Raw genomic sequence first — 17883 nt, forward strand, 5'->3', positions numbered from 1 at the left:
AGCTTAGCTATAAGCTACACGTGCAGTATGTCTATGACAAAGCATCCACTGCGAGTGTGGCCCTGGCAAGAATGATGCCGAACGTGGGAGGGCCACGGCATGCTTCCAGGTTGCTTATAGCTAGAGTAGTCAGTTCGATCCTGCTCTATGCAGCTCCAGTTTGGGGAAAGGCATTGCAGGTAACATTTAACGGTAACAAACTGAATTCAGTCTACAGAAGAACAGCCCTAAGAGTGTGCTCGGCATTCAGGACTGTTTCAGATGATGCAGCATTCGTCATTTCTGGAATGATGCCCATTGACATCTTGGCAAACGAGATGACGAATATATATAATGCGAAGTCTATCTCTCCTTTATCGTAGACGAAGAACGCCGAAAGGTAGAGATCATTAAATAGATGGCAAGAGCGTTGGGAACGCTCGGGAAAGGATCGGTGGACACACAGGCTCATCCCTGCCATCAAGGAGTGGTTGGAGAGACGGCACGGTGAGATTCAGTATAATCTTACTCAGTTTCTCACGGGGCATGGAGGATATCGCCAGTACCTGTTCAGATTTAAACTGGATACCTCACCTCATTGTCCAAACTGCGGTGGAGTCCCAGAGGACCCAGAGCATGTATTCTTCCACTGTCCAAGTTTTGTGGAGGAAAGGAAGAGCCTAGAGGAGACTCTAGGAGAGGTGCTTGTGCCAAAGAATCTGGTGCGAAGAATGCTAACATGTCAGGAAGACTGGGATGCGATCAACTCAATGGTCGTATCTATTCAGAGCAAACTGGGAAAGGCAGAGGAGATCAGAAAAGCGCAGTTACGTACGCCGCGTAGAGACAAAAGGGGACGAAGCTAAAATGAGCTGACTCCGCCCTGTGATGTAATACCGTACGGTGGTTCCACGAGGCTTGGAGGGAGTCGGGGGTGATTTTAGTGGGTAAGAATCCCACACGCTGGCGTGTCCAGGCCAGTGTCTTTTGAAGATTTCCACCTCCTCAAAAAAAAAAAAAGGTCGACCAAGAAAATGCATACAATGTCGTTACAAACATGATAATGGATTGAGTCACAAGCCTCGGAGAAATGCTAGGGCATCCACCTCAGTCGACGCAGCAGGACGGGCCCCGGTCCTGTCGAGAAATGGGCAAGGGTTCTTGACGCGTGGACGACGTCAGGACGTAAGCAAATTAGTTCGCACACAACGAACAAAACAAATACGTGTCTGCACGCTCAATGTTGGTACCCTAACTGGAAAGACCGAGGAACTCGCAAGAGCCCTTCGGAAAAGGCGCATTGATATCTGCGCTCTGCAAGAAACCCGATGGTCTGGTGTCAAAAGCTGCGACATTGAACGCGAACGCGGTAAAAATGGCTATAAACTTCTCTATTTTGGTAAACCACACACTCAATATGGTGTTGGCATTGCCATCTCAGAGGGTTTCCGTGATGCCATTAAAGAAGTTGAACGATTTGATGATCGGCTGATGAAGCTCATCATTATATCAGCTGATCGCACTATTCACTTCTTCACCGCGTATGCACCACAAATTGTCGACCTGATGCCGAGAAAGATGCCTTCTGGCAACTCCTCGATGAAAAGACTTGTCACGTGCCTGCTGACGATTAGTCTCAGATCGAATTTAAACAAAACTGAATTTTTGACGACCGATCCCCATGAAACAGGCACAATCACTGTCAGCGGCAGCGATCTGCCCAGAACTGAGCAATTTAAATACCTCGGGTCAACGCTATCAGCCAATGGAGATCTGTGTTATGAAATTGCTTCACGCATTAACACAACCTGGATGAAGTGGCGTTCCACAACTGGTGTTCTTTGTGATCGACGTATGAACGAACGTCTCAAATCTCAAATTTACCGCAATGTCGTCCGTCCAGTCGCTTTCTATGGTTCTGAGTGTTGGCCGACCATAAAAGACAATGAACGGCGTCTTGCGGTAATGGAGACGAAGATGCTACGTTGGACTAGTGGCGTCACACGTTTAGATCACATCCGAAATGAGGATATCCGCGATCGTTATGGGGTTGCACCGATTGTGGAAAAGTTGCGAGAGAGGCGTCTTCGATGGTATGGTCACGCAATTCGTGCATATAAACGACAAAAAGGCAGACCTAAACACGGTGGCTTGATACGCTGGATGGGGATTTGAAAGCCTCGAGATTGCACCCAGATCAGGCAATCGATAGAGCCAAATGACGAAGCCGATCACGACGAGCCGACCCCGCTTGTGAACGGGAGAAAGGCTGAAGAAAAAGAAGGAGATAATATGCTTCATATTATATTTTACACTACTGCCAACTCTGAGATTACTACTTGCCAAAAATATGGTAATATACTATTATAAACTTAATTTGAACAGATATCGACGTGGAGAGTATTTTGAGGCCTGGGCACCATATAGAGGCAGCTTCATGATTTTTTCTGATTTTTCGGTTGGGTAGTTTCTGAGAATGGGTCCGTTAAAAAATCATCAATTTCTACCCCTCCCACTCCCCGCCTTTTCAACAAATCTCAATATTAAGACCGGCTTCAAGAAGTACTAATTAAGATCTTTCATTTGATACCCCACATGAGGAGGATATCACTCACTGCATGTCTGGGGGTCCACAGATTCCACCTTCTCACAAAATTTCGTGTCAATCGGTATAGCCGTTTCTGATAAAAGTGCCTGTGACAGACAGACAGACAGATGGACAGAAAGAAACAAATGCTAGAGGCCGCATATTGCTCGAAGTATTTTGACGTCTGAATGTTGTTCTGGCAAATACTGGCGGCGCCAATACTTTTCGGAGACGGGATATGGGATCGGTGATAGACCTTGCGTTTGTTAGCGATTCATTATCTAACGATCTCCAATGGCAGGTGAGCGAGGAATATACGCACAGTGACCATCAGGCTCGAATTGGTGGACCTCGGCGCAAAACCGGGATGTCTGGAGTTCCTTATTAAGACAGGCCTAGACCGGATACCGGTTGTTGCGCCGTTGATGATGATGATGATGACCATCAGGCTATCAGCTTCCAGATGGAACGTACGTCAGGAGCAAAGCGAATCAAAAACACTGCAGTATCGGGTTGGACATCCAAAAAACTTGATGAAGAAATGTTCGAGAAAAAACTTCTGCAGGAAGCGATGCCGGTGGGAAATGCGCGAGAAAAGGTGGCGCAGGTTCTTGAAAAGTTAGTTTGTGACGCTTCCATGCCTCGCCACCCGGTACCCAAAAAACGAATGCCCAACTTCTGATGGAATGCCGAAACCGAAGAACTTCATAAAGCCAGAAGACACAGCCAACGTAGCAGAAACCGGTCTGAGTCTGAAGAGTTGCACAACCAATATAAGAAGGCGAGGAAAGAATTGCAAGCAGCCATCTCTAGAAGTAAAATTGAACACTTCAAAAGGTGATGCAAGTAAGAGGACTTCAACCCATGGGAAGGTGCATACAAGGCAGTTATGGCAACAATCAATGGAAAGCGCTCACAGCCGATCATCAACCTTGATTTGCTGCGGGAAATCATTAGCACTCTCTTCCCACAAGTTTCAAGTGAATCGAACCTATCTACTGTCCAGGTAGATCCCGGTGAAATTGCCGAGGTAACCACGAAAGAAGTCCTGGAAGCCGCGAAGAAGATTGCCGAAAATAAAGCCCCAGACGGCATTCCAAATAAAGCACTGACAGTGGCCGTCGAAACAGTTCCAAGGTGGTTCGCTGAAACATTTACGACGTGCCTCATAGATGGGATTTTCCCGGAAGGGTGGAGGAAACAGAAGCTTGTGCTAATCCCGAAGCCAAATAAATCTTTGGGAGACACTTCGTCTTATAGACCTATATGACTGCTAAACGGCATTGGTAAACTTTTCGAACGGGTGGTCTTCAATAGGCTTGTACCGATCACAGAAAAGGAGGGTGGTCTCTCAGACAGGCAGTTCGGATTCCGAAAGGCAAGATCTACTGTCAATGCCATCAGCACGGTGACGGAAAGTGCGGGAAAAGCAATGGAAGCCAATAAATCTTGCGCTGTAGTTACTCTCGACGCCTCTCTCGCCTTTAATATGGCAAAATGCAGCAAAATAATTACGGCTTTAGCCAAATTGGGCGCTCCTAAATATCTGGTGCACATAGTCATGCAATTTCTCCGGGAGAGGATGTTGTATTACGATTCCGACGATGGACCTAAGACGTATACAACCAGCTGCGGGATTCCACAAGGATCAGTCCTCGGTCCTCTCCTGTGGATAATAATGTATGACGGAATTCTAAAGTTGCAACTACCCAAGGAGTGGCTTCGCAGACGATATCGGAGTAACTATTGTGGCACGAGACATTGATGAGATCGAGGTACTTACAAATGAGGCAATTTTTGAAAACAGGTCTTGGCTAGAGGAAGCTGGTCTGACACTCGCGGAGCATAAAACCGGGGTACTCTTGATTACCAAGCGATGGAAGCAGACCTCGATAAAGATCAGGATTGGTGAACACATCATACAGTCGCAGCCAATGCTTAAATACCTAGGAGTCATGGTTGACCAAAGACTGAAATTCAAGTCCCATCTTGAAAATTTAGCAACCAAGGCTTCCGGAGTGGCTACATTGTTGGCAAGAATGTTACGAAATATAGGTGGTCAAAGCAAAGCCGTCGGCTCCTGATCTCGAGTGTTGTTAGCTCCATCTTGCTTCATGCAGCTCCAGTCTGGGCATCATCTTTGAAGGTGGAAGCAAACAGAAGAAAAATCGCAGCTCCATATCGATTGAGTGTATTGCGAACGTCATGCGCTTACCGTACAACTTCAGATGAAGCAGCTTTTCTGATAGCAGGCATGATCCCCATCGACATCTTGGCGAACGAGGGTCGACGCCTCTATGATCCATCATATGCAATCGGCGAGTCCTACACCAGTCGTCGGCTGAACTATCACCTAGGCAAGCTAGGGATATCTACGGACACTGCCTGCAGGTTTTGGGAGGAGGATGACGAAACCTCTATACACGTCCTGGGACAGTGTCCGGCACTTGTGCAAAGTAGGTCGAGACATCTGGGAGAACACTTAATACCAGATGCAAGGCTGAAAGATCTGGAAGTAGGCAACATACTCCTGTGTGGAGTTGCCAAATCTCCCATCAGGCGCGTCCCTTCGTGCGGATAAGGGAATGCTCGGCGAATGTGTCATGGCCATGCACATGCACGCATCCGGGGATGTGCGTGTATGGGCATGTTTATGCGCAGGCCGGGTAGGTGGGAAGTAAACGCCCACCCGTGGATAAAAATTGGCTATGGGAAGGATACCCAGAAATAAAACCAAACATGGAGGAGCAGAAGAAGAATGAAGTTACGGTGCAGGGCTTCGGAAACCCAGTGCCGGCGGTTTTTGGGAGTGAGCAAGCGGGCTCCCGGCCGTCGATATCCAACGACCGCAGTGCCTCAGTAGTGGGAACCTTGGCTACTGTGGCATCTAATGTTACAAGCGTACGGAAGGAACTTGAACTGGCTCCAGTGATGGATCCGTTCAGAAGGAGCTCGATTTTTCGCAGATCCCCTCCCACACGGGCACAAGCCCCCACGATCGCTACCCCCAGTGGGAAGCGTATAGCGGGAGTCTTCGATGAGGAAGAATCGCTGACGCCGATTCACCCGAGCGATGTTTTGGACAATGATCAGTCTGGAGCTGCCTTTACTGCCCTCGGTAAAAAGATCATGGAGCTGTGTGAATTCATAAAGGAGCGCAGGAACATTCACCAAAATATAAGGGCCATGATAAGAGGCATCCGTTTGACGTACGGCAAGGCCCAGGATGAACGAGTAGGGAAGTCGCCGATTGGAAAAGTGAACCAGGCAACTCAAGTAACGCCGGTTCAAAACACAAAAGGGGAGAAACCGGGGAAGAGGCTGCGCGAGAAGCTGAATGACTCAACAGGCCAGCAAACCCCGAAAAGAAGAAAGGACTCAACTCCCAAAAAGGCGGAGTTCATGAAAATTATGTCTGAAGCTACCAGGGAAAATACTGCAGTGGCTACCTCGAGAAAAGGGATCGAACCTTCAAAGGCGGATGCGGAAGCTTGGAGGAAGGTAGAACCGCGGAAAAGAAACTATCGGAGGAAGATTAGACCGGAGGTGATTTTCATTTCCAAACGAGGCGAAGGGTCATACGCCGACATACTCAGGAAAGTGAAGGCAGACCCCGAACTCACCAATTTGGGAGACAACGTCAGCCGTATTAGACGGTCGCAGAAGGGAGATCTTATGTTGGAACTTAAGAAATCCAAGGATGTAACCGCGGACAAATTCTTAAGCCAAATCGGGAAGACTTTAGGGCAGGAAGCTGACATAAGAGCTAGCAGGCCGGAGATCACTATAATCTGCAAAGATATAGATGAAATCACGACGAAGGAGGAAGTTCGCGAAGCGTTGGAGAAACAGTTCGATCTTGCCGGACTACAAGAGTCAGCGGTAAAAACTCTAAGGAAAGCCTATGGGGGAACACAAACCGCCATCATCAGCCTACCAGTGGAGAACGCACTCAAACTGTTAGCAGCAGGCAGAGTGAGAATAGGCTGGGTTATGTGTCGCCTTAGGGAACAGGTGGCGTTAAAACGGTGCTTTAGATGCGTTGGCTTTGGTCACATTGCGAAGTCATGCACTAACCCAAATGACAGGTCAAAGCAATGCAGGAGATGCGGAGTGGAGGGCCACATCAGCAAGGACTGCGGAGCTGACCCAAATTGTCTACTGCGCAAAGGAAAGGAGGGTGTGGACCATCGGCACATTGCAGGCAGCAGCAGGTGCCCGGAATACAGGAGAGCCCTTAGCACAAATCGCAGATGAGGTTGATACAAATCAACCTCAACCACTGCGAGGCGGCGCAGGATCTACTCGCGCAAACTATCCGCGAGAAAAACATCGATGTGGCCATACTAAGTGAACCATACCGAAACCGCGGTGGTAGCGTTTGGGTCAAAGACCAAACGGGCCAAGCAGCGCTGTGGACTTGTGGAGAACAAGCCTTCCAGGAAATAATGGAGTACCCGGAGGAGGGCTTCATCAGAGCGAAGGTGAAGGGCATCCACATCTACAGCTGCTATGCTCCACCCAGCGCTACACTCGTCGAGTATGAGCGGATGCTTGCTGCTCTTGTTTTGGATGCAAGAGGACGTTGGCCGATCATAATAGGAGGCGATTTCAATGCGTGGGCTCTTGAATGGGGCAGCCGGATAACTAATGTGAGGGGACGTGTTCTCCTCGAAGCATTCGCGGAGCTGGACGTGGTACTGGCGAATGTTGGGTCTTCGTACACTTTCCGGGGAAGGGGTCTGGGGTCTATAGTGGACCTGACATACGTGAGTGCCACTTTAGCCAGTAGAATCGCTTGGCATGTCAGTGAGGACTATACTCACAGCGACCACCAGGCAATCTGCATAGAGATCAAGGGCGGATCGAGTTCGAAAAAGAGTTTTCGCAAAATGCCGGGTGGTATGCTTGGCTGGACAGTGAAAGCGTTCGAGGGGGACACTTTTTCCGCGGTGCTCAAATCCGACATATCCCTGAATGGTACGGCTGGAGAGAAAGCCACCCAGATCACTCGATGGGTGACGGAAGCATGCGATGCAACTATGCCCAGAAGGCGATTGCTCCCCAGTAGGCAACCCAACTACTGGTGGAACAATGAAATCGCAAGTTTGCGAGCCGCATGTTTTCGGGCAAGGAGGCTTTGCCAGAGGCTCAGGGGAAAACCCGGTGGCGACGGTCGAGAGGAGGCACACAAGCAATTGCGTGGCCGCCTAGAGGAAGCCATTCGGAGGAGCAAAAAGAACTGCTTCAAACAGCTGTGCGACCATGCCGACATAAACCCTTGGGGCGAGGCTTACAGAGTGGTGATGAAAAGGCTGCGGAAATCACCCCAGGTGACCTGTCCGCGCCTCCTGAAACAGATTGTTACCACTCTGTTCCCTCACCACGAAAATAGGGGAAGACAAGTTTTTGTCCAACCAAATGACGGCATAATACCGCCTGTAACTGTGGAGGAGCTGCGGGAAATATGTGGTAGGTTCGGTGACAACAAGGCCCCAGGTTTGGATGGCATCCCCAACCGAGCTTTGAAACTGGCAGTGAAGACTAGGCCCGACCTTTTCGCCAACACCTTCGAGGCGTGCCTAAAAGAGGGAATATTCCCTGCCCAGTGGAAAAAGCAAAAGTTGGTGTTGCTTCCGAAGCCTGGCAAGCAACCTGGAAACCCAGCGTCGTATCGTCCTATCTGCCTGTTGGATACAATGGGGAAGATGATGGAGAGAGTCATCTACAACAGACTCCTGCCCATCGTCGAAGCCAACAATGGTTTGTCGGAACGCCAGTTTGGTTTCCGACGCGCCCACTCTACGGTGGACGCAATTGGCATGGTGGTAAACCTGGCAAAAGGTGCACTGATTTCTAGCGGCTGCTGTGCCGTGGTGGCGTTGGATGTCAAAAACGCATTCAACTCGGCCAACTGGAATAGAATTAAAGGGGCGTTGGCTGACATAGGTGTCCCCGGATACTTAGCGAATTTGGTGGAAAACTACCTCTCAGAGAGGACTCTCTGGTATGGGACAGATGAGGGCCCCAAAGAATACATTGTCACAGCCGGGGTACCACAGGGATCGGTACTTGGTCCCCTGTTGTGGAATATCATGTATAATGGGGTGCTTGCTCTTCCCGTCCCAGAGGGGACTACGATTGTCGGCTTTGCTGATGACCTAGCTGTGGTTGTTGCAGCAAAACACCCAGAAGATGTGGAGGTTTACGCAACGGAAACAGTGAGAGCGGTAAAGTCCTGGCTAGAAAAGGCTGGGCTGACCTTGGCGGACGCGAAAACGGAAGCGGTCTTGATAACGAAACGCAGGAAAAATAATACTGTAAAAGTGGAGGTCGGTGGACATACGGTCGTATCAAAGCCGGCTATCAAATACCTGGGGGTAATAATTGACACCAAATTGAGTTTTAGGGAGCACCTAGAGTATGCATGGCAAAAGGCAGCCAGTGCCACCACGGCACTTGCAAAAATGTTGCCAAATATTGGTGGGCCGAAACATTGCCGGAGGTTGGTGCTAGCCGGAGTGGTGCGCTCCATCCTGCTCTACTCGTCGCCTGTGTGGGCGGAGGCGCATGCAAACTCTCAGAGACGGAAGCAGGTGAACTCGGTTTACCGGCGGATGGCTTTGAGGGTTTGCAGTGCTTTTAGAACCACATCAGATGAGGCAGTATTGGTGGTGGCAGGCATGATCCCGGTTGACATTCTGGCCAAAGAAATGAGTGTCCTGTACAATGCAAGACATATGGAGGGGCATGCACAGCGTAGAAATGCGGCAAGGTCAGATTCGCTTGATCTCTGGCAACGCAGATGGGACGAGTCTGCGAAAGGTCGGTGGACGCACAGGCTCATTCCCAACATTAGGGTGTGGCTTGAGCGAAAACATGGGGATACCAACTACCACATTACCCAGTTCCTCACGGGACACGGTGGTTGCTACAGGCAGTATCTGCACCGCTTTGGGTTGGATGATTTTCCGAACTGTCCCAGATGCGATGGCATACCGGAGGATCCAGAGCATGTGATGTTTCACTGCCCACGATTTGCGATGGAGAGAAGGAGCTTAAACCAGGTGCTGGGCAGGAGCGGGACCCCGGAGAGCTTAGTTACTGAGATGCTGGAGTCCGAGGAGAAGTGGCTTGCGGTTAGCTCCGCAATCATCCAAATGCAGGAGGAGTTGCTGAAAGAACAAAGAAGGAGGAAAGCTGCAAATAGGAGAAGGATGAGTGCCTAAGAGCAAACCTACCCCGCGAAGTAATACCTCAATGGTGGTCCCGCGGGGCTGGGGTTGGAGAGACCGGGGGTGGTTTTTAGTGGGTGTGAATCCCACACGCGCCCGCTGTTGTTCCGCCGTTCGGGCGGCGGAGCTGCGGCGGACGTGTCTTTCTAAGATTTTCCACCTCCGTGTACGATAAAAAAAAAAAAAAAAGGGAACATACTAAAGTCCCTGACGGTTATAAGCCTTCTTGAGATACTATGATCAATAAGTTCACTATAACCAGTAAAAGGGGCACAATAGTTCTTCAAGGACGCGGTGCGACTTTCCCTTAACCCCGGGCCCGGATTTGCTATGTATATCGTATACATATATGTAGTTAAAAGATACTTCCTACCAACCCGGTATACCTGCTTTAAAATGAATAGAGCCGATATAAATTTGACTCAAATTGACGGTGCTGAAGAATGATATAACTTAATGTAGCTAAGTAATCAATTTACACAGTTTTCTGATGAGACCTGATCCTTAAGACTTTTGGAGCAGATCTCCAAATTTAAGGTAGTTTCTATAAATTTTTGTCACCTAGCTCTGGTTCTAGATCTCAGCTTGTATTTGCAGGTTTCAAACTCATTTACAGCTTCCCTACTAAAAACTGTGTAAGAAACAATTAATAATCCCATTAGTATTCTTTCAGTTTTCCCATGAGATCACTGTCAAGGTTGAGTATCTCATTTGAAATCAAAAGCAAGCAATATTTATCTAGGACTGAATTATAAAAAGAACCGGAAGAAAACAAAAAAATGATTAGTCAAATTTGATTCTCACCTTTTTCATTATCTTCTTCGTAGGTATCTTGTTCGTCATCGTCATCTAGACGAATTTGCGTTTCTGAAGCTGTTTCTTCATCTCTGTAATGAAAAAAAGAAAAAAATTTGAAAAGAAATGAAGACGAAATAAGTCGGGGAAACCGGAAACTGGATGCTTCAGGTACGAAAGGTTTTGTATATTTCTTAGTATGTAGCACGTAATATATACATATATTATGTGAGAGTATCCACTTTCGGATGATATTGACATTCATAGTCATCAATTTTCAAAGAAGCAACAACTTTGACGTATTATAAGTTTGTTAGTAATAGTGCAATTTCCACCAAACTCGGTAATATCATGCTCTACATTATAGCCTATATCACCACTAGCCGGTCAACCGCAAATAACCGAGCTGTACTCACATACGAGTACAACGGGAGTTCACCCGAAGTATGAGAGTCCAGGGGCTACCCCGGTTCCCATTGTACCAGTATACCCCTGGTGAGGTTTCGTGACCAATTTGCCACTTCAGATGAGTCCCCGTGCAAACTCGGGTCTGATCGCCCTGATCAGGCCTTTGGAGCATTCGCCTACTGCATCACGGTCGGTAAGACAAAATGAGTACAGAGTCTCCCGGTGCCACCACTATAGAGGTTCTCTTCGGCCACTTGGTTTTGGTTTGGCCGACAGGGTTGTCACCTCGTCTTCCTTACCGCCACCTCTGAGCACCAGACAGACAGACAGACAGTAAACCGATTTTAATTTTAATCCCCTCAGGGGTCGTTAGCGACTTTTAAACGGGTCGCTTACGATACGGGGTGTGACGTCCCCGAGGTGCCCGAGTAAGTAGTTCTGCCCCCTAGCTGGCAGCATACCTGCGTCCTAGGTAGTAGCCTCGAGAAAGCTTCTCGGTGAAGAGCGAACCGCGAATGACCGGTACACGTCGGGACACACTGGGAGTCTCCGGAGCCGTCGACAACTCTCTGTCGGCGTCGACGGGGTGATGTGAGCGTAGCTCTGCCAAGGTGGTAGTTGCGACGTGTATCAGGAGCCAGCCCCTTCGGGACCCTGGTCGGGAAGTGTGCATTGAACCGGTGTTAGTAGACCGCGTTGCCCCGAGCGAGCGCTGATCCGTCCGTGAATTCCGGGATCAGCTAAGCGTAGGTCAGGCCTCAGGGAACTGGGGTAGGGGCTGTGTCCCCGAGGGTATACCCGTTCTTGACTATTGCGGCCCGCTCCCTTGCACACGATGCGCTGGTACCTTTTTCATGGAGAATATTATGAAAATTATAAAAAAAAACGACGAAACAACAGACAAGGAGGAAGAGCTGGGTGCTTTTGGGCGGAGCACAAAGATGCGTCGTTCACCGCAGCGACCAGTGAAAGAGGCAACGAGCGCTGATATACCCGATGAGACACCGGGGCGCCCAAATAAAGAGGAAGCCTCATCAAGTGGTGCGACTGACCGTGCGGGGATGGCAACTCCATTATCTTGCAGTGCCCCTGTCCTGGAAGTAAGCTCAGTGAGAAACGCTAGTCCTGCGCAGATGGATTTGGACACAAATCGAGTGGACATGCATTCGACCGTCCTCGCTAGAGCCGAAGAGGAAAGGCTCATCCGAAAGTGCGCAGCAGTGGTGAAACGTATGCGGTCGGCAACGTTCCTTCAGAGAAACGTCAGCAAAGGCGTTAAAAACGGGCTGATGGAACTGGAGGAACTACTGGACCGCATTTCCTTTTATAGACGCACGTGGAGAGCAGCGGAAGACGATTGTAGAGCAGAAACAGTCGCACTCCCCGCTGAGAATGCTGCTTGCGTCAAACGGACCGCAGATAGCCCTCTGCAAAGTGAACAGGGGAAAAAGCGGAAAGAGGACGACGTGCCTGAAGGAGACTTTATCGAAGTAGTCTCCAAGGCCCAAAACAAGAAGGCGAAAAAGGATAAAAAGAAACAACGGACTCCGGCGCCAGAGACACGTCTGTCCAAAAACAAGGAGGCTGCCAACCCAAAGCCAGTAGCGGAAAAAACGAGGAAACGAAGAAGGACTAGATCGTCGGCTCTGCTCATTAAGCCGATGGAAGGCAAGACATTTGCGGAAGTCCTTAGTGAAATCCGCTACAGGATGAAACCCGAGGAGAACGGAGCAGAGGTGTCTTCGATACGGAAAACGAGGAGTGGTGGAGTTCTCGTCGAACTGGGCCCAAAGACGACCAACAAGAGCACGTTCTGCGAAGCGGTCAAGGGGCTATTGGGGGAGAAGGCCCTTGTTTCCAGCCTAGAACCCATGTGCTCTCTGGAAATACGGGATCTTGACTGCCTTACAGAAAAGGTCGAAGTAGAGGAGGCGCTAAAGCGTGAATGTCCAGAGGTAACCAATGCCCGGGTAGGTATTACCTCTTTAAATGCTCGAGGCCAAAAACTTGCCGTGGTGGATGTCCCCGAGCAATATGCGAGGAAACTCCTTAACAGCGGGAGAATCAAAATCGGATGGGTAGTATGCAGGGTACGAATGTGGATAGTCCCCACCAAGTGCTACAGGTGTCTGGACTATGGACACACATCAGCAGCTTGCAAGGGTCCGGACAGGAGGACAGCATGCCGGAGATGCGGCCAAGCGGGTCATCAAGCGAAGACTTGCAAGGAAAGCGAGAGTTATGTTCTCTGCAGGGATCGTGGCGCATCTGGCGAAAGCGTCGCACACACTGCGGGCTCGGGACGGTGTCCGATCTTCAGGGCGGAATTGGAGAGGGCTAGGGTGCGAATGCCATGATCCGCATTTTGCAAATTAACATGCACCGGAGTGCAACCGCTCACCAGTTGCTAGCGCAGTTCGCTGCGGAAGTAAATGCTGATCTAGTGCTGATTAGCAGGCAATACCGAAACAAGGACCCGTCCTCATGGTATCTCGACTTATCGGGCACCGCTGCCATCTGCGTTCGGGACGACGTTCGACTTCGTGTTCTTGCCGAAGGCCGGGGGGACGGATTTGCCTGGATCCGGTGTTTAGGGATAACGTTTTTTAGCGTTTACCTGACGCCGAATGAGTCGATTCCGGACTTTCAACGCCGGCTTGATGCTCTGGAAGACGCCGTTTCGAGCACGGAGGGACGAATCCTGGTTGGCGGTGATTTTACTGCCAGGGCTCTTGAATGGGGCATGCCTCAATCAGACTCCAGAGGGAAACGGATTCTGGAAATGGCGGCGAGAACCGGGCTCGTAATTTTAAACACCGGATCCACGCCAACGTTTCGGCGCTCAGGTTGTGAAGAAAGCATTCCCGACATCACTTTTGCGTCGAAATCTCTGGCATCATCGGTGGACGGGTGGCGAGTCCTAGAAGACTTCTCGGCAAGTGATCATCAGTACATTGCGTTCGGAGTGTTTGACGCTACTTGCCGGCGAGCACCAACACGACGTTCCCCCTGCGTGTGGAATGTCGCGAAGGTGAACATCGGAAGGTTCGTCGAAGCTCTTGGAGCAGGTAGGGCCGCGCTGGGGGGCACTCCGGGGGGTGGTGGTGTCGCAGCTGACACCGTCGTAAATTCAGTGATGAATCTGATAACGACGGCGTGTGAGGCTTCCATGCCCCGGAGAGGCCCCAGGCGCGACAAGCCTTCTATGTACTGATGGACGGCGGAAATTGCCGACCTACGGAAGGAGTGTCATAAGCTCCGCCGTTTGGCACAACGTTTGTACGCCAACGAGGCATGTGCCATAAAGGCACAATATAGATCAGCAAAAAGGAGACTCCGCAGCGCTATAAATAAAAGCAAAGCTCGCGGCTGGCAAAATCTTATTAATGAAGTGAATGATGACCCGTGGGGACTTGGCTATAAGCTTGTCACTCGGAAAATCGGGGCTCTGCGGAAGCCCTGCATACTGAGCACCGACCAGATGGACCGCATTGCGCGGGCATTGTTCCCCAGACACCCTGTACGGGTTGATGTAAACAGCGCGGAAAGCGTCGTGGATTGCCCCCTTTTCACAATGGGAGAACTCGAAGAAGCGGTTCTCACTATGAAAAACAGGAAGGCGCCAGGTCCTGATGGCATCCCGGCGGAAGTTTACAAACTGGTGTTCCGCCAACGGCCAGAATTGCTGCTCGAAGCGTTCAACGCGTGCTTGAAGGAGGGCATTTTTCCTTCTCGCTGGAAAGTGGCCAGACTCGCGTTGATCCGTAAGGGTAAAGGAGATCCGGAGCTCCCGTCTGCATACCGACCGCTGTGTATGCTTAACACGGCCGGAAAAGTGCTCGAGAAGCTCATCAGGGGTAGACTCGCTGAAGCAATCCGTGCTGCCGGGGACTTATCCGCAAGGCAGTTCGGGTTTAGAACAGGGAAATCTACAGTGGATGCTGTTATGGAGGTCGTAGATGCGTTTAATCGAGCCGGGGCACACAGCCGCCGATCTCGACAGATAGTGCTCCTCATAACGCTTGATGTCAGAAATGCCTTCAATTCCGTAAGATGGACAGATATGCTGGGCACACTAGAGAACTCCTTTCACGTGCCAAGCTATCTCTTGCGGATATTGAGGGATTATCTGAAAGACCGCTCCCTGTTCTATGAGACGCTAGAGGGCCAGAGGAGGATGGAAATCACGTCGGGAGTAGCGCAGGGATCCATCCTAGGGCCGGACCTCTGGAACGCTTCCTACGATAGTCTGCTGAGACTCGATATGCCTGAAGAGTCGCGCTTGGTCGGTTATGCAGACGACGTTGCGGCACTTGTTGCCGGACGCACTGTTCAACAGGCGCAAAGCAGACTTGGCATATTGATGCGACGGGTAAGCGGATGAATGACTGCTCACGGTTTCAACCTTGCGCTGGAAAAAACCGAAGTAGTCATCCTGACCAGAAGGAGAATCCCGACCTTGCGTCCCATATCGATCGGCGAGTTGACTATAGAGTCAAAACCAACGGTTAAATACCTTGGTTTAATGCTCGACTCGAAGATGAGCTTCTTCGAGCAAATCAAAGCAGCCGCGGACAGGGCTGCAGCAGGAGTCGCGGCCTTGAGTCGGCTAATGGCGAATGTCGGCGGCCCTATATCAACTAGGAGACGTCTCCTCATGGGAGCAACGCAGTCCGTCCTTCTCTATGGTGCGGAGGTATGGGCTGATGCCCTTGACAAGGAGGTGCATCGTAAACGCCTCGCTCAAGTGCAGAGGCGGGGAGCTTTGCGAGTGGCGTCTGCTTATCGCACTGTCTCCGAACCGGCTGTGATGGTGATTGCGGGAGTGATCCCCGTTGCCCTCCTTGCCAAGGAGCGCAAAGCTATCTATCGCCGTAAGGGCGAAAACTTAAAAGAAGTGGTTGCCCGTGAAGAACGTCAACGCACCCTTAACGAGTGGCAACTTTCTTGGCAAAATGAGCCAAGGGGCAAGTGGACTGCGCGGCTCATCGACAAATTAGACCCGTGGTTGAACAGAAAGCACGGTGAGATTGATTACTTCCTTACCCAACTTCTAAGTGGGCATGGAGGTTTTCAGTCTTACCTGCACAGGGTTGGGAAGGCGCGATCTCCTGATTGTGTGTTCTGCAATAGAGTGGCGGATGACGCTGAACACACCTTTTTCTCTTGCGAGAGGTGGGAGGGCCTCCGCCAGCAGCTTTATGCAGACACAGGGGAGCTCTCTCCAGACAACATTGTCAGAGAGATGCTGAAGAGCGCTGGCAACTGGAATCGTATTGCGCATTATGTTCGGGCTCTTCTTACTACGAAGAAGATTGAACTCGACCGGCAGAGGGATCGGACGGTAAGGGGTTCCCTGAACTAACAACTCCCTTCCTCCCTTCCCCTCCCGATGGTGAAAGGAATTCCCTGACTTGTGAAGGCTCCCAAAGCCGCGAGAGCGGGAGGGCTAGCCCCCATGCGTAAACGCATTCACCTACCCTACTCCCAAAAAAAAAAAAAAAAAAAAAAAGTAATATTGCAATTTCCATCAAACTTGGTAGATTATACTCGATATTATAGCCTATATTTCATGGTTCTATTATAAAACTATACTAGCATTAACTTTATTTGAACAGCTGCGTAACTGGCTGCATGCGAGGGCGCTCACAGTTCCTACCTTCCCATCAAATTTGGTCTCAATTGATGATATCTTTTCCGAGAAAATTGCGTGTGACTGCCAGACTTAAGCCGATTTTGATAAGGTTTTGTTTTACACAAATGGGCAAATGGTTCTGGATTTGGAAAGAGAGGCAAGTAGAGTTGGACTGAAAATAAATACAAACAAAACCCAGGTTCTCACTCTGAGGCACTCCCTATCTGCATTAATGGGCAGAGAATCGAAGGCGCCGATCAATTTGTATATCTCTAGGAAGCATAGTTTCTGCTGACGGTGGCACTGAACTGGATGTTGTCCGCCGCGTTAACAGCGCTATACCCGTTTTCGCTACAATGTCTAAAATCTGAAAATGCATTTATCTCAACACCAACATCAATTTGGGACTGTCCTGTGCTAGTATTCCTTCTGTGTTGCTATTGGAAGTAGTACTTGGAAAGTGAACCCACTGTTACTCAGAAGATCCAAGCCTTCGTCAACAGCTGTCTGCATCATATAATCTGAGTATGTTGGCCTTACATAATCTAAAACGAAGAACTTGGTCCACTCGGACGCTGTGATCGGAAGACGGGGGTAGCAGAGGACAGATCACACATTAAAGAGGGCCGAGCATTGGACGCGGGCACACGTGGAGACTTATCACGAACTTTGGCGAGCGAAGAATCGACTTCGCAGACGGAAAGAGGAAGACTGGGAGAAGCAACACTTTTGTGAACTGGAAAAGTATAGGGAGCAAACGCACCAGCCGTGCAAGTTTTACTGCCACCACCAAGCACAGAAGAAACAGTCCGTGCAATTCATCGGCTTAAAAATCATAAGTCGCCAGGAACCAATGGAATTACAGCCGAATTGGTTAAGGAGGCGACCAATTACACCAAGTGGTTCATCAACTTATGCTCAAGGTGTGGGACACCGAATCAATGCCTGACGACTGACAAAGAGGCATTATCTATCTCATACAATTATAGAGGTATGACGTTGCTGAATACCATCTATAAGATATTTTCCGCTATTTTGCTAGGCCGGATAGCCCAGAACATCATTGGCCCATACCAAAGAAGCTTCACTCCAGGCAAATCAGCAAGAGATAAGATTTTCTCTCTGCGGCAAGCGACGGAAAAACTGTTGGAATATGGAGATCAGTTGCACCATCTTTCCATCGACTGCAAGGCCGCCTATAATAGCATAGCCAGGGTTAAACTGTACATGTCCATAAGAGAATT

At 49.8% G+C, this 17883-nt stretch overlaps 1 protein-coding gene across 9 annotated transcripts in view; it reads right to left on the reverse strand.

Annotated features, from left to right (window-relative positions):
- LOC119660711 (muscle calcium channel subunit alpha-1) overlaps positions 1 to 17883 on the reverse strand; it is a 458885-nt gene that overhangs the window by 341625 nt on the left and 99377 nt on the right. For all 9 annotated transcript variants that reach the window (XR_005250469.1, XM_038069351.1, XM_038069354.1 and 6 more), the window contains exon 14: positions 10606 to 10688. Coding sequence is in view for 8 of the 9 variants with exons in the window: in XM_038069351.1 (XP_037925279.1) it covers positions 10606 to 10688 (83 nt within the window). In the remaining variant the exon portion in view is untranslated. The remainder of the gene's footprint in view (positions 1 to 10605; positions 10689 to 17883) is intronic.

This window comes from Hermetia illucens, chromosome 7 (genome assembly GCF_905115235.1).
Source record: "Hermetia illucens chromosome 7, iHerIll2.2.curated.20191125, whole genome shotgun sequence".
In the NCBI taxonomy this organism is placed as follows: domain Eukaryota; kingdom Metazoa; phylum Arthropoda; class Insecta; order Diptera; family Stratiomyidae; genus Hermetia; species Hermetia illucens.